Raw genomic sequence first — 20,452 nt, 5'->3', positions numbered from 1 at the left:
ACGTGTGTGTGGCTCGGCTTCGCGAACGAAAATTTGGGAAGGGCTGTCCCCATGTGGGTGTGCCCTTCCAGCCTGCGCAGTGGATTTTAGGTGAGGCTCAGCGTGCGCAGAACTGGCCCCACCGTTTTAAGTCCTGAGATTCCTCTGCCACGGCCAAGTGAGCTTGGACAGTGACAGTGAAGTCCTCAGGACTAGAACCTACAGCACCCGGCATTTCCCAGGAGGTCTCCCTCCTATCCAAGTACGAATCCAGTGCTGACCCTGCTTAGCTTCCGAGATCTTGAACGTAGATGGATTCAAGTTCCACTTTTTGAATTGAATTTAAATTCCAAGTGTAACTATAATACACTCCAGAGACATAACTAAAATGGTTCCAAAATAGGGAAGGGGTTGTGAAGGAAACTACTTAAAGGTAGAGAAAGGAGAAAAGTATTTCTAGTGGGACTTTTTTAAAGTTGCTAAGTGATGAGAAACAAAAAAAGGAAAGCTGTCCCAGATATCCAGGACTGCAGAGATGAGAAAGGGAAGAGAGACTGACAGGAAACTCTGAGGTGCTGGAGACAAAAAGCTGAAGCTTCTAAAGGAAGAAGAGTTGCTGTTGTGATGCTGAACTACAAACGCTCTAGTTTTGAATTGGCAAGCACTGCAAATGGGATCTTGGCATGTGTCAACTTGCAGCATCCAAACATCAGCAAGCCTCTGGTCCCGGAGTCGCTGTCAATGACAAATACTGTTTTCCAAAGGCTGGCCTGATATCTCCTCCTCTTTAAGTAACAGCAGACGCCAGGAAGCAGCAGAACACTTTTTTCCCTCGTGATTTTTAATTTTCCCTAGGTGACAGCTTTTAAGTGCTCCTGAAGCCCGCCCTGCCATCCAGCGGTTCGTGGCGCCGCGGATCCCGGCCCAGGGGCGCTGCGGTGCCCTCCCCAGCGCGGCGGCAGCGGGAGCGGGGCTGTGGAAAAGCCGGGAGGAGCCGCCCCGGGGCCGACAGGGCTCCTGCAAGCGGGTCTGCACTGCCGCGACCGCGGGCGGCCCTGCCGGGGGCACAGCGACAGCCCGGCCCGCGGGACGCTGTGTCTGCCCCTCCCTGCCCTCATCCCGTTTCTGGCCGTGTCCCGGTCCCTGACCTTGTCCCGGTTCCTGTCCCTGTTCCGATCTCTGTCCCTGTCCCGATTCCTGCCCCTGTCTCGATCCCTGCCTTTGTCCCTGTATCGATCCCTGCTCCCTGCCCCTGTCCCGACCCCTGTTCACGCACCCTGTCCCTGCTCCTGTCCCGATCCCTGTTCCTGCCCCCTGTCCCTGTCCCAGTCTCTGTCCCTGTCCCGATCTCTGTCCCTGTCCCAATCCCTGCCCCTGTCCCGATCCCCGTCCCTGTTCCCGTCCCGCTCCCTGTTCCCACCCCCGCCCTTGCTCCGCCCCGGCCGGGAGCGTGTCTGGGCGCGCGAGGAGCGTTAGGCCACAGGTGCCCTTGGCGCGCGTGCGCACATTGATCGCGCATGCGCAGTGTGCGCCCGGAGGGCAGTGCGGGCGGAAGTGGCACTTGGGGCGGGCCGGGCACTCGGGAGGGAGTGCGGGACGTGCGCTGCGGGCTGGAAGTTTTTTTCGGGCACCGAGTGAGCTGAAAAGGGTCTTCTGTTGTTAATACGCCTGTGCTGATGCTCCTGAGGTGTTAGTTTTAAAGATCTCTGTTTGTTGCAGCTGATGGATTGACTCTGAAGCGATTAGTTCACATCCCGAGAGGATGCGCGTGTAGTTCTGTCTTCCTGAAGTCTCTCCGTTTTCCAATGGGTTGCTGCTTTCTAGAGCTGAAATATTGTTGAGATAATGGCTGTGTAAGAATCCATTTTCCTCAGGTAAAGTCTGATTGTGGTCTCTTTGAACAGTGTCAGATTAGTAAATTTTAATCTGAAGTAAATTTTAGTCTGGTTTGGTGGGTTTTTTTGGTTTGTTTCTTTTGGTTTGAGAGTTGGGGGGGCAGTGTTTGTTCGATTGGGGTTTTTTGTTGTTTTGAGAATTCTAGTTGTACTCTAGTAAGTACAGCTGTGTTATCAAGAGTAAGAATAACCTAGGACTGATTTCCAAAACGTAAGTGCCTGAAGATCTGCAGCAAGAGCACTTGAAGCCTTGCAGCGAAGGGAATTAGGTGTCTCATGCTACTGACTTGGTTTCTCCTGTTTTAGCTGATAGTTGTAATCTTCTCCTGATGATTATTCTCAAGGAAATCATAAGTAACAAGATTAGACTATTACAGAAATTCTAGACTATACACCTTGTTCATTAATGACTCTCTTGATTTCATTAAGACTGCTGTATGACAAAAGATTTCTCTTGTGACTGCAGGTTGAGTTTATGGTAGGTCTGTGTTGTCTGTTCTATCTAAGGTGTAAGTGTTCATTTTTATGAGGAAATTTGGCATAAACTATAATAAGGCTGTTTGGCTGTGTCTACATATGTGTGTGCTTTTAAAATGAGGCATTACCTCTTTCATAATTGTTTTAACTTTTGCACAATGAGCCTGGGTATTGTACTGACTATTTGTGTTTACAGGGGCTTCAGATACCTACCGTTGTGACTGACCACATCAATAAAATGCTGATGCTCGTGGCTGTTCCTTGATTCTTCATGAAACTGTGGTGAGGTTTCTTGCAGAAGTCCACACAATAATGTGGTTTACTCTCTGATTTGGAGAATGGGTTTATGTGACCCTCTGCAAGTAGCATCTGCTTTGATAGATAAGGAATATCCTCATGACTTTGACTACTACAATGTCCTTTTCCAAAAAGGTGTTAATCCTCTTTATGTCTTGGTTGTAGAGAAGAGAGTAAACTTTCCAATTTACCTCTCACTTCTTGTGTTTTTTTGCTTTTCTGTTCCAAAGTTAATTTCCCATTAGTTCTTGACAAAAAGTTCTGTTCTAGAGGAGACTACAGAGGAAGAGTTCATTTTTTGTAATGAAAGCTAAAGTTGGGACCCAGTAGTGTGTATCTTTGGCTCTAATACTGGCTGGAGCTGAATAATCCAGGTAGAGAGGTGTAAATTAGTTGTTATCCTGTGGACTAGATTGATGTATTACGATGATAAACCATGAGAGAACAGAGCCAACTTCGACTTCCTTCTCAATTAAATTAATTCTGGAGTCCAGAATTTTTTGTCTTCTTTTAAATATGTCCTTATGAATTTTTGCTAAAGAAAGTAGCAGAGTTACAATGTTGTAGAGAAGTAGACTTGGAAGACAAGTCTTGGTAGACTTGGATTTATTAATCAACTAAAGACAATGAGGAAAAGTCTTGCTTTGTGATCTCTTTGTACTCTTCTAGGAAATGCTTGTTTCTCTTGATCTGGGAAGAAAAACCCAAGATTTTAACTGACTGTCATTACCCTCTTTTCCTTGTGTTATTGTTCCTCATATGTCTTCAGACATATGAAGTCTATGATGGGACAACATTCCATTACTAGTGAAATAACTTTTCTTCTGATTCTGTTATAATCTGTGAGAAGTTCAGTTAATCTTCATTGAATCCTATTGTTTCTCCTTACTCAAAAGAATTCCGCAACTTGTACATTCAGAATTTACATGGAATGATTCCTGGTTCTAACAGGAGGTCAGCTTGACCTATCTGTCATAACTAATAAGGTGTTTCTCACTCCTAGAATGTTCCATGTGCTTTAGACAATTATAAGGCATGTGATACCTTTAACCTTGTCTTTGTATACTGAGCTTGCTAGCTACAGCTTTTTACACTGAAACATTTTAGAAACTTTGTACTACTTTAGTATGTTAACGGCTGTACAAAATTTGGCTATTTCATGTTGTATAGAGAATCATGGAGGAAGGGGAGAATGATGAATTGTCTCGATGATAAGAACAAATGAGCTTTTCCTACGTAGCTTATTTTTTTTCCTATCTTTCGGTCATGTCAGCAATTCTGTATTGTTTGTGGCTGGGTGGTGTCAGCTTCACCTGCAAATGTAGCTTGTGGTTTATTAATGATTTTCAGTGTGCACTGAAGGGTGATATAACTAATTTGAGAGTTCAGATTCTGATATTTTTCCAAACATAATTTAAGAAAATTTTGTTTGTTTGAAAGTTTTAAAAGCCTAGAGAAAAAAGACTTAAATGGTTAGGTTCTTCCTCCCACCCTATTTTGCAGTGCAAAGCTCAGAAGTTGCAGTCTTTAAAAACCACTGTCAGATTCTATAAGTGCACTGATCTTTGGATTTATGCTTCAGTCTTAAACACTGAAGTTACCGGGCTCTCAAAGCATGTATCCAGGGTGTGCTGAACCTGAAAGTAAATGCTATTTTTTTTGTTTTCTGTGAGAACTGATGAAAAGATTGTGAGCCTGAAAGCTTTTCTTGTTTCTGTACATGCAGCCCAAACCATACCTAGCTGCCTAATTCAAGTCTGTGGATATTTGTACTCTCAAGCTACAAGTGAGAAGGATGGGGTCAAGTTCTTTAGAAATATTGTAGGAATTTTTATCTTGCTTCTGGACCTAGAGAAGGAGAGATTCTGGGACTGCAATATTTTGGTGGAATAATGTCCTCATTCCAGAAAAAAAAAAGACTGCTGCTTTCTGTTGAAGATTAATCCTTCCTCAAATCCATTGCTACTAAGCAATTGTTTTCTGGTATACTGTAGTTTAAGATGGATTTTATGCTTTTGAAAAACATGCTACTGTTCTGTAGGCAGTGATGACAATGAAGTTAGTGTGTTGAGGCAGATTGTTCCACTGGCCAAAATTTAACATCTAGAAAATTTATAGGTAGAATGTCAAGGACAGGGGAGAGCAGCACATACGAGTTAAGCCCATAGCCATCCTCAGCGTTCCGTTTCACTTCAGCAAGTGAGATATATCACATACTCTTTGGGCATGTTGACTTGTGGGTTACATCTTACATACAGTATACTGTCTACTGTATACAGTCCACATCCTTTTTGGTTCCTCATACAGTGTACATACTTTCACATAATTCTTTCTTTGTTAAAATTGTTAAACTTTTTGTTTGCTCAGTCTCCATGTTTTTGTCACTTTAATTACTGGAAGGCAAAAGGTATTTGTAGCTCACAGCCTTCTTCCTTTTACTGTGTGTATGTGTTGTATATCCCTCCTCTTGCAGGAGTGCCCATGATGCTGTCTACCTTTCTTTCAGTCTCTGATGGTTTTGGGTTTTTTATTTAACTACCCATCCTTATGAATAGCTCTGTTTGCACCACTTACAGGCTTCTTGAGCAGCAGACTCGAGTTACAATGGTTCTTGTCAGTATTAGAGTCAGTCTTTTGAAAACAACAAAGATACTTGACAGATTTATTTTCACTTAGTTGCTCTTCAGGAGAATTGGGAACAACTAGAACAGCTCTAATGATCTCTTCATGAAAATTTCAGAAGCCAATGCTTATCAGTTTGTTCTTGAAAATTTACTTTGGTAGTTCTTAGAGCTGGGTACTCATGTCTTTGTTGAATTTTACAGAATAAGAATGTGTGAGCCTCAATGGTTAACAGTTAAAACTCATGACCTTAGTTTTATATATACAAAATCGTAAGATCTGGAAAAATACCCCCACTTTTTATCTACTAGAATGTTATTTACATCAATGTCCTAAATTGTAGGAGTATACACTAGGTAAATAATATGGGCAGGTCTCACTACATCATCCTACATACTGCTTCATTTTAGAAATCTTAAAAATTTTCCTTTGTAATCTTGAAGGCACGTGTGAGATCTTTGTGCCAGTGAAATAAGTGGCAAAGGCTCTTTTTAAATGAGGGTAAGGGAGCCACAGAACTGAGGGTGGTCATCAGAGAGATGATTGATTAAACATCAGTTCCCTTTTTTGCTTTGTTTTAACAGTGTTGTTTGAATTATAACAAAATTATCTGTGTTGTTGGCATCTTTATGGGGAAGAAAAAAAAACAAAAAGAGGTCTATTTTAATTGCTCAAGTACCATAAGGGAGAGAAATAGAAAAAAAAATGTGTTAATCTGTTATGTTGTATATCTCCCTACCTCGTTATGCTGTTGCTGGATGAAGATCAATATTACTGATTAACTTTGAAGTTGATTCTTTCTAGGTGGAATAGATCGGCTTCTCAGCCTGGTGGAATAAAGTGTGAAGTAGATACTTTGAACTGACAAGCTGTGTAAATCTTCTAGTTGCTCTTTTCACTAGAGGCTTGAGATCCTAGTAAGCTAATGACAATGCTATCCTGGTTTGTGTTTGAAAACATAGAGATAACAGCATCATTTTTAGCCTCAGCAACATTTTGTAGAAGTTCTAACTCCTGATACCTCACTAATTAAAGCAGTAAACAGGGACAGAATAGCATCTGCCCCTTTGTAGTAGGCTTTTACCTCTCCTTCAGCTCAAATAGAAATCGAAACCTGTCTGGTGTAGGTTGATGCTGGCTGGAAACCTGGTGCCCCCTAAAGCCACTCTATCATTCCCCTCAGGAGGACAGGGAAGAGAAAATACAACTAAAAGTTTGTGGGGTGAGACAGTGAGATCACTCACCTATTACAACCCTGGGCCAAAGAGACTCAAGCAAACTAATTTAGCTTATTGTTGATCAAATCAGGATAGGGTAATGAGAAATAAGAACAAATCTAAAACCACCCTTCCCCCACCTCTCCCATCTTCTGGGCTTAGTTCCACTCCCAACTATTCTACCTCCTTTCCTTGGGAAAAGCAGGGGACAGAGAATGGGGATTTTGGTCAGTTCATAAAGGTTCATCTCTGCCACTCCTTCCTTCTCATGGAAATTGGAAGCTAGGAAAAAACATAAGCTGGTCATTTTAGCTGAGAGATCCTTGAAACAAAGTATTTTATTTTAAAGAATTCTCCTTAGTAACTGTGACTTGTTGCTAATATCTGTTAGACAAGAATAATGGCACTGGGAAGTTTCATGGAAGATGAGAAAGGAAGGCCATTCTCAACTAGAGAAAGAGTCATGAGTAATTAGTGAAGTTTAATATCTGTAGATACTGGAATGACAAGTGGATTTTTTATTTTTCTGAAGAATAAGGTATTTTTTTAAAGAATATCTGTAGTATTGCCATCTGCAAATTATATGCATGGACTCATGTCTATAACTTATGATCCAGTGGTCTTTCCATTTTTCAGTGGTTTCCCTATTCCATTTCATTATAACTGAGTATTTTATAAGAATTCAGTCTGTCTAGCAGTGAAAACACTTCTGAACTGAAACTGAAATGCAATTTTAGCTTTTATTGAGTAGAATACCCAGTTTTTGTGTCCATTCGAAAATACAGGAATTTTTTTCTGTTCTTTGCTGTCATATAAAAATTGCTACAACTCTGAAATTAGGACTGCGGCTATAATGCTGCCAGCTGTCTTTTTAAGAAACAGATAGCATTTTTTGCTTAATTTATTAAAATATATGAAACCAGAAGATTGATAATGCTGTGGCTTGTATGTTGTTCCCTAAATTCCTGTGAAAATAGACACTCGAAAACAGTTTAATGGAGAAAGATATATAGGTTACAAGGTGCAGAAGGTCTGTGCACACATTCCCAGAGATGTTACAATTCTATAACCTCTCTAGCAATTTACATACGAGAGATCAGTAAACAACCATGCTTCTCTTTTCCTCTGTGCCCTTTGGAGGAGTTCCAGGACCTCCAGGCCCTGTACTTGTGTTTTGTCTTCTCGCTATCTACAGGTGGCTTCTCACAAACACCATGGACTCGGCAGGGCATGAGAAAGCTCACAAATCTGTGAGAAAGAGCTTTAGTTACTCACCTAAGATGTAAGCAACCTAGGAGAGAATCTATGTAGCTTATATGAGTCTAAAAATCTACAAAAACACAGTAAAATCCTTAGGCATCATGTAGATACCCATTTGAAATAAAAATTGTGCAGCAAAACCCATATATTCCTCATACATGTAACTTCACTGTAATAAACTATTCTTCCTATCCCACATTCTCAGCATAACACTATCACCCAAAATTTATTTTGTTGACTTTTAGCACAGTGAGAGCAAGCAATAGTCAACACAGTCATACATTTTTTAGCTTTTTACCAGTGTGGTCCATCTTTAGCCACTGTAGATACCCATCTTATTTTCTTTATTATTTTTTCATTACTGGAACTTAGATAAATTTTTTTAAATCTCTACCTAAGCATTTTTTGTTCATTTTAATTTTAAATGATAGACAGTTTTCTTTAATACAGTCAGATTTTCTTATAAGGAAACGACTGAGTATAGATGCTGTTTATCCATGACCTTATGCTGGGGAAGGTGTTTTTCAAAGTCTCTTCTTGGTTTTTATCTGCATTTCTGTACATAAAATATGAACATTGTTTACATTACCCTTTGCATTTTTATGTAAAGAAATATTTTCCTGCCACTTATGGTGTTCTGGAATGCTTGGAAATCAAGTAATTTGGGTGTCTGTTGCCAGGGAAGCATTACTTTCTCTCTTCTTGCTATTTGTGGTACTAAGAAGCAAGATCAAGCCCTCTGAAAATTCTTAATCCTACACTATTAAACTTCCCTGTTATGAAATAGATAAATATTCTCCTTCTGAGTAAACTGCAACTTCTAGTAACTCTTAATTTGAACAAGATTAATATCTACAGGACTCTCTATAATCTTTTGTTTAGATAAAGCAGCTATGCCTGTTCAGTTGCTGAAGATCATTAAAGACCAGTCTGAGATTCCACTACCAAGGCATTTGCAAAAGGAGCATTTGAAACATTTGCAAGAAGGCTGTGATCATACCAACAAATATATTCAGGTAACTGACTATTAAAAAGTTTTGTCTTACTTTGAAATAGCTCCTGTTATATTTACAAGGAGCCTCCATATCGCAGCTTAGTTGGAGAGATTCTGGAACTGTGTGCATCTGTTGCATATCTGTAAGCAATTGAAAATTGTCACCTTGTTGAACTTCATTGTCTGTTGCTATTGCCTTCATTGTACTGCCCCTTCCTGTTATGTTACCAGCCTGAAATTTTATAAAAGGTTTTCTTAGTTTATAAAATGTAGGACCATTTAAAACCACATTGATATGCAGAACGCTGTGCTGAAAATGGATGGTTTGTGGGAGGTTAAGAGGTACTTTATTTTAAAAAAGTAATAATAAGCACCTCAGTCTTGTTAAAGATCAGATTCAGAGTGATGACTTCTAAAGCAGTTCTCCCTTTGTATGAAGCAATACAATCTTATGAAAAGAGGAATTTGTAGCAACTACCAGCGTCAAAATACAATTGGATTTTTTATCATTGACAGGTGTGCACTTACATTTTACGATAATCTCAAATGTATTTCAGATTGGAAGTACAATCCTGCTTGACTAGTGCAATGCAGAAGTAGTTTTTTCGTGCCTAAAACAAGTATTCTCTGGAAAATGCAGTGTTAAGTCTTCAGATTTTCTTTTTTATCCTGTTGAACTTTTTTGTCTATGGCTCTTTTTAGTAATCTCTGATGCTTAAGTGTCTCGAAATCAACATTAACTGAGACTGCTTTTCAGTCTGTTACCAAAAAGTAATGAAAAAATAAAACAAGCTAATTCTGTAGAAAACCTTAGTTATATTGAATCCATAAAAAATTGGACAAACATTTTAAAAATAAAAGCTGAAATGGTGTAATGTTTTTCTGTATCCAGAAAACATTTTTGCTTCCCAAGCTATATATTTCCAATTCCATTCATGCTTATCTGACCTTGTGTTTGAGTCCATTCATGAGAAATAAACTGACAGAGGGCTATCCATGTCAAAGGAGAGGGGATAGTTTTCTGCTGCTTTCACTCGCTGCCCTGGATCATTGTGGTGTCGGATGCCAGGAGTACTGCAGTTAGGTATAACAAAGGAACAAAACTGCCCTTTTTGGAAAAAAGAGGCCGCAGTTGAGTGTATTAGGAGGTGATGTGATTGAGAATGATCCAGCCTCCCTTAGGTCTTGTAAAGGAACATAACCAATGCTGCTAGCAAACGGGGTTGATTCCTCAGGAGTTTCCTGTCCCTGTTCACCTGCAGGCTTTCCTGCTTTGAAGAGCTATGTCTGCAAGCAGCGTGGACATGGAAGAACACGGATTCTCTTTAGAAGGAAATGGTCTAGGAGACAAAAATGGATCATAAGTTAGAAAATGTTTCTGCCAAAATAAATGTTTTCATTAGGAAAGCAAAGCAGTTATTACCAGACTATGATTTAAAGCATACATGCATTGCTATAGCTGATTGCTGAAAGGAAAAGCGTGTACAGTGTCATTCTCAGATTTCTGCCTTATGTTAAGAGAACATGCTGCTGCTCACATGGATTAGTAGGTGACGAAAACAGCTTAATATAAAAACAGTGCAAGTGGAGAGCTGATAAAACTGGTGCTAATGCACCATTAAATATGTAGGAAAATCCAGTTCTGCAGGCTTATCTTGAAGTGAACCTTAGAATGTACTGATACTAGGTAATCTTAGTGGTGGCACAGCACACTCACTCTAGACCTGCCAAAACAGGGATCAGATCCTGCTTTGACAAAGGAGGGAGGGCAAACAAGGATTTTTATGAAGTGTGTTCTGAGAAAAAGCAACAAAATACATTTGGGATGCTTCTGTCTGGCTTGTGTGCCTCAGTCCTTTCATTTTTCTGAAACTTTTTTTCTTCCTGGCATCCATCTGGGAAATGCAGATTTTAAATCTGTGGAACAACTGCACAAGCAACGGTCATACATCCCAGTCATCATGTCTGTTAACTAAACTTGATGCCTTCTCCTGTTAGTTCATCATCCTCTGACAAAGCTGAACCACACCTGGAAATCAGCTGCCAAATCAGCTGTAGGACCAGACTGAGGAATGAGGCCTGACAAAGGAGGGAGGCAGTCACTGGAAGAATAGCACATAGTTGAGAGTGAGTCTAGTAGCATATGGAATGTGGAGGTTTTTGGAAGCAGTTTGCTTATGAATTCAATAAGCAGTGCAGGATTTGTGGGGGAACAGTCAATTTGAGCGACTCTTGCTAAGGTGGGTTTTGTTGAATCTTGGAGCCCAAGTGTGCTGGGCTTGTGGAGAAAGCCATGGGGAGGTGGTATGTCTGCTGAGGACAATAACTAGAGTGTAGGTGTTTGGGATACAAAGGAAAGTGTTGGAGACAGACTATTAGAGCAAAGAATGTGGTCCCAGAATTTGAAGACTCTCTGGATGATACTGGGATGTAAAAGGAAAGATAGTCAGAAAGCACTCACTATCTGATCAGTGTATTTTGCTTGTAAATAGCATACTGGTGCAGATTGAAATTTCCTAGTAAGAAAAAAATCATATGTAAATGTTGAGTGTTCCTGAGGTGACTGTTTCATTGCAAAGACGTTAATACAAGAAAAATTCTGTATTCTGTTATTTACCTGAGTACAGCTCAAGAGAATCTCATCAAGAACGAGTACATATATATGTACATATTAATTGAAATTTTAAACAAAGTTGTAATTTTTAAACCAAATGACAACCCTTTGTTTTTAACAGGTAAGTTCCTGCTTTTCGCAGAGAAGACTAACAAGTTTTGTAAGGGATCTTAAGTATCAAACTACTTTAAAAAAATAGCATCTGGAAAATGACATTGAGGTTTTATGGGGTTTTATTATTTCTTTATAAAACAGATAGTAAAATCTTGTTGAATTTGATTTGGAGTCCTCCTCAGTTAGCATATTGTAGGAAAAATTTTACTCTGAAAGGCCTCTACAGTAAAAATTCACTACTGCTTATTTTATCCTGATTTGGTGTTAAGCATATATCTTTACTGTGATTTTATTTTGGTATTTATGTTGTAATCATTTGCCAAATTTTTTGAGAAATTGCTGTATCTTCTAGGATTTTGATCACTACATCTCTAGATGCCTTTCAGGTTTTGTTCTAAAACTATAGCCTTTTATGCTATTTTGTAACTAGTAAAGTTACATGTATAGTTCCATAACTGCTACCTTGTTGTTTAATCTCAGTTTATCATCTAGTCACTAGCATCTAGGTAGTATTGGCATGTAATATTTCCTTTGTTAATCTCAAGAGTTTTGCTTTTCAGTGCTGTCTTTAGCAGTTTGTTGGGTTTTTTTAAGTATTCAGGTGATAATTTTCACTTAGCACTCAAAGTCTGCCTTTTTTAGCTTACAGATGTTTCAGCTGCTATCATTATTTTAGTTGCTTAGATGCATATAGTCTTAGCTCACAATATTTTATTTTACTCTTTGCTTTTTAGGGAATAGTTGTTCTTTCCTACCCATTAACAAAACTTGGAGATGGGACTGACTTTTTCAAGATTGTTCTTCAAGGTACTGCATTTAAGTATATGTTTTAAGTTTATGGTATTACATCAGTAGCACCTGCTTTTGTATAGTGTTCAGTAAAATATTATATTTAAAATGCTCTCTAAAAGTGTTCATTTTATACAAAAAAGTTTATCTTAAACTTCTGCCAGGCAAGGTAATGGAAACAATACAGTCTTTATATTTCAGTAGACTCCTTGTTGCATAATTTTTTTAAATACTGTCCTGGAAATATATTAGCTATATGTACAGCTTCAATAGTGTATTTTCAAACTGCTTATCATAAAGAAGGACTAAGAAAATTGCACACACAATCGTTACACACAATATACATAGCATATACTATGTAAGTGCACATTTAATATAGGTCATTCTCTTGATTAGCAGCAAAATATTTTTCTTTCATTCTGTTTAAAAATAAGCAGTTAAAATATGGAATTTCACCTGATTGCTCAAGTATTTGAATGTTAGTAGATATACTAACATGTTGAACGATCTAAGTCATTCATCCTATAATAAATGATACTGAAAAATAGTACATCTAAAGCTCATTGCCCCCTCCAGCCAGGAAGTTGGAAAACATAATTTGTCAGGAGTCTGTTGAATTCAAGGAACTTTACATTTCCTGCCATTTCATGTTCGACTTGTTGCTTACACTGGCTAGAGAATCATCACTTTGTCCCTCTATGCCTCCTGATTCCTGTAACTGAGCAGCAGGCTCAGATCTGCCAGGGGGTGTAGATCCTGCCTGGTAATACTGCTTGTGACTGGTGTTAGCAGAGGTCAGTGAAGTTGATGGGACCTGAGTCAGTTTTCTTGCTGGCTTCAGGGTTCTCAGAGTGATGCTGAACCTCCCTGGTTCTTGCTAATTTCATGCAACTGTTCAGAAGGGGAGAGAGTTGCTGTACATTTTCCCCAACCTGGAAACACAAGTTAGCATATCTAAATCATTAACCTTGTTTCTGAACAGGAAAAGGTAGAAAACTCTTTTAAGCTAACAACATAATTTCTGCTTCAGTCCTTCTGGAAGGCTATTAATTGATAGGTTGAAGTCCTGGAATATCTTCAGTTTATAAATTCTACAGTAAGATCTGTGTTAATGTAAAAATCAAATGTGACTGGATAATATTTCCTCTCTAACACTATACGCTCAATTGTCCAAATGGAAATCTTTGTAATTTCTGTGTAATGTACACTGGTGTACAGTATGCACATTTTAAATGATCCTCTCATGAATATTTTGAGCAATATACAGTTAGCATATAAAAGTAGTTGTATAACTATTTGATTTCTTTTCTGTTTGTAGATTAATTGAGATGAAAAGTGTTAGACTGTGTAGATGAACTAGTTTTCCAAATCTCTCCCACTGCTGTTTTGTTTTGGAGGAGGTATGGTGATTTGAACACTTCTGGTTTTTTTACTCTAGATTTGGATGACTTGTGTTCCCGGATCAGCAGCATCAATGTTTTGATACATGGAAAAATGGCACAGGATTGTGCAAAAGTTATACGCCATGGGGTAACGACAACAAAAATAAATATTCTTATTTTAGGAATTGGTTTTCACAGATTGACTTCTTTCTCTACCTATCACTAAAATTAGAAATAGTTTCTTTCAGTCCCTTCAAATCTATAAATATGAACTAGAACAAAAAAAGTATTTTCTTACTTAAGTTCTTTCTAACAGTAATATTGAAATAAAGCAAATCAGTGCATTTTACCGAACAAGTAAAGGATCATCAGTAGGGATAGCAGAGAAGTCATCCATTTATGTTCATATTTTGAATGTTTTGCCATTTTATAAGATAAATTTTATAATTTAATTAATTTAAAAGGCAATTACAGTAAAAGGTTTTTTTAAAGAAAAAAAGTTAAAATAATGCATACTGTTTTCATCACTGGCTGGGTGCTGGTGTCTTCCTCTGTCAGGGATAGGTGTGATTAACTCCAGGGTACAGGACTTTGACCAAAGTCAGCCTGTGAGTTTGTGAGACACGATATTGCAACTAAAGAAGGAAAACAAAGTAAAAAATATTACCTCAACATTTTTTATTAGATTGCCTGTCAGTTTGCCAACATTAGTCAAATACCAAATTAAAATTAGTGTACAATACATTATGATCTCATGTTAGTGCTTTTTCTTTTGCGATATGCATTCTCACTAAATCAGAATGGTTTGGGCTGGAAGGTACCTCTAAAGATCATCCAGTTGCAACCCCCTTGCCATGAATAGGGACATTTTTCACTACATAGGATTGCTCCAAAACCCCATCCAGCCTAACTCTGAACACTTCCAGTGATGGGGTATCCATAACTTCTCTGGGCAAATTACAGTCTTTTTACAGATTTCTTAGTTCCACAGAATTTTGACAGTGAAACCAGGATGGGAAGTTCCTGAACTAATTTACTAAATATATAAGCTGCAGAATCTTTTTAAAATTCAACAAACAAATCAATTTTTTCCTCATAAAAATACAAATCTTGAACAAGGCACTGAGCAGCAATTAGAAAATTAAAAGATCAGTGCTAAAGAGTTGATTAGGAAACCACAGCCTACAGACAACATCCCCCTTAGTTGGCCAGAGTGCATTAAAACCAGAATTCATTCTTTCCGAATGGACTGAACCTTCATGGTGCTTTCCACATGTCACAAATGATCTTTAAATTTTGGAAGAACCTGAACATGAGGAAACCATGATTTCTGAATCTAACGGAGTTGCAGTTCAGCAATTATGGACTAGATTTAGTTTTAAAATAACCCAAATTTTTAGTCATTAATTACTTCAGTAAGATCCAATAGTTCCTGCTGTTTGCTTACTATTCCAAATTTTTGTTTTGTGTAACTTCCATATTGTTCTTAGCATACTGTAACAACTTCAGCTAAGCAGCCTGGGGGAGGAGCAGGTTGATTCTAAAAATGTGAATAACTGCGTTGTCTCTTGAGAGTCTTCTTATTTTGTAATAGAATAAACTTCAGGGAAAGTACTGTCCTTCCTGTGTTTCACACTTTTTGAATGAAGGGAATAGAATTTCTTTTTGCTGTTTAAAATTGTTGGTGAAATTGGTTATTTGATCTATATATGCAACGTAGTACTAGTCTGTTTATATAAAAATCCACCAATTTATGTAAATAGCATTGATTCTGAAGCCAATTATGAGACCTTCTTAGCTAAAGGTGAAATTGAAAACTAATATATATTGAAACTAATATAGCATTAAATTTCAAAGCACTATGCAAATATCGTGAAAATTTTTTGCACGTTTAGAAACTGCAAATCACAGCCTATCAAAGTTGACTGAATTCTTAACAAATCTGAGAATAGACCTGTTCTTTCTACTGGTAAAACTAGGGTTTGAAGTTATGCTGTCTTTTTTTCCTCATGAAAATTGCCCAGTCCTTTCACAGGGTTTTTTTTTCCATGTCGTGAAACACATGGCATATGTATTACATGAGAGTAATCACTAGTGATTTAATATAATTTACAAAAAAGTTTCCTTTTATTATCAACATGTGTACAGGCTGAGTCTACATAATTTTGAAGTTCCTTCTGATAGGAGAACAAGACAAGTCAAGTCAGCTGTACGGAGCTCCACTCCTGACTCAGCAACCAAGTCCCAGAATCTTGTGCAGCCTGCAATCTAATAATATGCTGACGTGGGAATAATGTATAGCAAGGCATAGCTTTTTAGCTCAAGATTGATTTTACTTTTGAAGGAACATGCTGCAACAGTGAAAGGAAAGACACATAAAAAAGGGTTTCCTGAAGCTTGCGTTTGTGTGTTTTTGTATCTGGAAAGAATGAAACTACTTCCATGTATGTTAGAGTGATGTGTTATAAATTCAAGGAATACTGAGTCATGTGATTATTTTGACACATTTTAACTTGGCTCTGGGTATCTAGGTGACTTAGGTAGTTCTTTCTAGACAAAATGTACATTGTATTCCCATTTATGACACTACCTGAAAGTCACCATGTCCTAAGTAGTTTCATTGTGTGTTAAACTGTCTGATTAAACTTAGGTTTTCTGCAGAAATTTTTCCCCCAATGTTTTAATAACTAAATATATCACTGTCACTTAATATTGCAGTCTTTCTTTTTCTTGCACGAAACATCAAGGTTTTGGATCTTAAATCATTTAGAGTAGCATTGTCAGATTGCTGAAATAGCAGAAAAAGAAGCATTGTAGCACAGTATTTGGCTAAAACTGTCAACTTTAATCAAAAATCTTTTTTTTTTCTGTAATCAAATAAACACATAAGCAAAAATCATTCAGTAAAAGTTTATAGAAGTGCTTTTGGTAGAAGCTTGAATAGAAATAGGGTCCAAGTCTAATATGTTTACTGGAATGGTTCACACTGGTACAAGCCTGCTGTACAATTCTGATAACAAGGGACCTGACTATAAAGGAATTTTACATTGTATCAGATACTTTTTTTTTATTCAAGTCTGATTTTCTAAAGGTGTTCTATGTATTTTCTGTCTTCTGCTTTTTTCATTTGGGGCGGTTACTGCTAAAAACATGAGCTACTGCTGGTACTTGAATCACATACCTTTTAAATGGTCCTTTTCTTGTTCACTTTGTGTTGTCTGAGGAACTTTGTTCGGAAGTGAAAGTGCAGGTATAATTGCTTCATGTACCAAAATCTCAGGAGTAATGCCAGAAAAGTTTATAATGTTTTTAGCTACCAGAAACCTCCCTATTGATTGACTCACCTATTTGACCCTTAAGGAAGAAATTGGAAGGTATTGGTCCAAAGAAACAGAAAATATTTACTAGGAGAGCTTTTTCAAAGTGCAGCTGTAACTCAGTGAGAAAGAAGCTCCAAAAAAAGAGGGTTTTGTCACTGCTGATGTGATGTGTGATTTCTTTCCTACCTTAGTTAAGCTCAATGAGAAAGGAGTTAGCCATCAGTCTATTCAAAGAGGAATGATTCTTTTGCCTTATTCAGTGTGAATCATCCCCTCTAGGGGGGTCAAAAATAGCCTTGTCAGTCACAGTAGCATCAACAGTGCAAAAGTTTTAGCAGAATTTGAAAAAAAAAAAAAGCTTGCTGGCATTGGTTGGAAATATAAATTCCATGGGTAGAAAAACTAAATTGGGAAAGTTAAGGGCAGTTTTTACAATTTGTTCAGGATTTTTGTTTCTTAAATGTCTTGAGACTTTAGGGTGAAATTTCAGAGCACATACATATAAAGTAGAGTATGTGATACAGTCTGCGTAATTTTCTGATTATTCCTTTGTCCCTATAGGACACCTTCATAGTGGCAGGATTTAAGGTGGTAGAATCACCTACAGCAAGAGAGGATGGTAGACATTGTTGTCACCTGGAAGTGTCTGAAGAAGCTGGATCAACCATTTATTATGTACGTGGGTATCTAACTTTTTTCCCCCAAAAAATTACTAAACATTAACATTATGCTGTATAGTAGAAAAAACAGTAAATCTGTTAGAAACTAAAATGCTACAGATTATTTTACCTTGTTCATCAGGAAACAATCCAGACACCTTTGTGTGTGTGTGGGTGTGTGTATGTTTACATTCAATTTTATAACAACACTAACCAAACTATTTCCCAGGTAAATTTCTACTTGATGAGTGCAGAAATTTGACTTTAGTTGGTTTTAGATAGATCCCTAGAGCTTTTTAAACCATGCTCATGCATAACACATTTCAATAATGTAGACAAGGAACGGGATACAAGAGGAATTTCAGGTCTATAATTTTTAGTTTTCTCTGATCTGTGACTTTGTATTGCTTTAACTCACGTCATTAGTCTTTGCCTTTGAAATACATGAATTCATAAATTCTAAATTTTTTTTAAAGAGAATTGCACCCTTTTGCCTGAATAAAATATTTGTTCTTTTGTACTAATCTCACATTAATGATGTTCATTTTTATCTGTGTTGTTGTTTTCTAATTAAATATTAAATTTAAGAAAAATTTACAGTTTTTCTTATTTCAGAAAGTCATTTTTATTTCAGAATTGACCTCTGTAGAAAATGAAAGCTTAGCACACAGCTCAGTGAGAAACTAAATGATTTAAAATGATAGTGCAGGCTGTTTCATTACATTATCTGTTGATAATGATGATATATAGGTAGAAACAGTATATTTCATTGAAGATACTAGATAGCAAAACTGTGCCTTGAGTTGGAACAGGTGTGTCTACATCAAAAGCACCAAATTTTAGGAACTACACAAGGCATTCAATTGAGTATTGGCAAGACCTCAGGACATAGATTCGAAGGACTATGTGCAGCGCGCTGAATGCCGGGGTTGTGCTGAGGAGTTGTCTGTCTCATCACTGACAATAGAATGGAGCTTTCAGTGCTCAATTTACATTCCTGTTGGATGCTTAATATTAGTACAAATGATCAGACTTCTGTACTTCACTTTCTCAATTACAGCTTTTTACTCAGCTCTTTAAAACAAAACAAAAAATGAAAGCAAAATTAGCTTTAGGAATGCTGCTGAGGGTGGACAGCAAAACCAGATCCCTTAGGAGGGATCTGCAGTGCTGAGGCAATGCACAGCTGAGGCATGGGGCCCCTTGTCTGGCAGGCAGGCTCTGGTCTATCATCAGGATGGCAGCTGAGCCCTGTGTTTTTCATAGAGAGGGGGTATGTTTGGCTTTTTGTCAAACCACCAGAATTAGTTCTTTTCTTATAAGTATGACCCAAAACACATAGGAACTATCTTTAAATAAAATTTATTTCATTCTGGTGACGTTGCCTTGACCTTTTTTATTTTTTTTCTCCCAGAGAAGAGTAACAAGTCACTGAGAGTAGATCTGCTCTAAGCACTGATGTGTATAAAACCTACACCCATTTACATTTTAACTTAAGCAAGTACAGTTTTGAATTTGTGGCCTCCAACTTGCAAATGCTACTCTACTAATGTGACCTAAATCATATTCAACTCATTGTGTTTCTGCTTTAGAAAATGTATATTTTATTTTGTCTGACTGTGATTGCAGTAAATACTTCTTTCTTTTCTTCTGTAGATAAACTTTTACCAGATTCACAGGTGATTCATATAGCAAAAATGTCTGTAAGGCTGTTTTTTACTTGCTTTATAGTGTTATATTTGCTTTAGTATTATCAAATGTTGTTATATTTGCAGTGCCTTCAATTTTATAATCAGAAAGTTTACTATTTGTTTCTCCACAGATTGACACTAAACCAAGAACAACTACTGCTTCAGAAACCACATCTATAGTGAGTTTATATTTGGGATGTTTTTAAATCACACAAGACTAACGGCATGTAAATAAGAATGTGTGGAATGAATTTTTGTTCCTGTTTAATTTGCTTCCATACTATTATCCCAGCAGTCATTTGTTTAGCTTTTAGTTTTGCAAATAATATACCTGGAACACAGAATGAAATACAAAAAAGTACTACATTTTCTGTATTTACAATATAGTTCCCATCTTGATCTCCAAACAGTCTGCATGTTTGTTTAGGAAATACAAACTAAAATGGTAACTATTGTTCTAAATAAGATTGTATGCTTACGCTTAAAAAAAAGGGAAATATGAATCTTTCTTTGATTTAAAATCAGACTTCAGGTATTGGTCTTACCATTTGTTCTGATTACTTTTTGGAACAAGCCTTTAGGTGTATAAATTAAAATTCTAAAGAAAATAGTATATTAAAGGTATAGAAATTGCTTTATGAAATTTTATTTTTTTATCATGATGTTCAAGATTCAGTACCAGTCATGATACAACTTATTTTCATGTTAATTTTATTAAGATTTGCATTTTTTCCTCCAGGGTAGTAATTGAAAATCACAGTTACCAATCAGTTTGACAGAAACCGTATTCTTTAAAAGAGTCTAACTAGCCTATATTACAACCTTAAGATGAGAGGAGAATAGTCCTTAAACAGTAGAAACTGGTCCTTAATTTCTTTAATCCTTCAACAATTGTGCTATTTTAATTGGAAGATGTACACAATGGCTGTGAGAGTAACTCCCCCATGCCAGCCTGAGGCAGTGATTCTGTGCAGTGACACTGCCAATAAGAAATACAAAATTATTTATGTGCTTTAAAAAGCCCTTTCTATGGACATGTTAAAATGAATCAGTAAAAAATTGTGTTTCATTGTTCTTTATTATAATGGCTTTTACTTACCTGATTCATGTATTAAAACTTACTTGAACTTACTGATTGGTTT

The 20,452-nt window shown here is 37.3% G+C and overlaps 1 protein-coding gene across 5 annotated transcripts in view; it reads left to right on the top strand.

Annotated features, from left to right (window-relative positions):
• The first annotated feature begins 1,545 nt into the window (after positions 1–1,545).
• The window catches only part of POT1 (protection of telomeres 1), a 63,719-nt gene continuing 44,812 nt past the window's right edge, over positions 1,546–20,452 (top strand). For 2 of the 5 annotated variants that reach the window (XM_071552519.1, XM_071552516.1), the window contains exons 1-7: positions 1,546–1,853; positions 2,548–2,633; positions 8,630–8,763; positions 12,204–12,276; positions 13,697–13,788; positions 17,522–17,635; positions 19,442–19,489. In XM_071552519.1, the coding sequence (XP_071408620.1) occupies positions 8,641–8,763; positions 12,204–12,276; positions 13,697–13,788; positions 17,522–17,635; positions 19,442–19,489 (450 nt within the window). In that variant the 5' untranslated portion in view covers positions 1,546–1,853; positions 2,548–2,633; positions 8,630–8,640. Of the gene's footprint in view, positions 1,854–2,547; positions 2,634–8,629; positions 8,764–12,203; positions 12,277–13,696; positions 13,789–17,521; positions 17,636–19,441; positions 19,490–20,452 lie in introns of those variants that run through there. The other 3 variants (XM_071552517.1, XM_071552518.1, XM_071552520.1) reach the window with 3 other exon arrangements.

This window comes from Pithys albifrons, chromosome 3 (genome assembly GCF_047495875.1).
Source record: "Pithys albifrons albifrons isolate INPA30051 chromosome 3, PitAlb_v1, whole genome shotgun sequence".
NCBI lineage: Eukaryota > Metazoa > Chordata > Aves > Passeriformes > Thamnophilidae > Pithys > Pithys albifrons.
This window is presented reverse-complemented; position numbering and strand designations above follow the sequence as displayed.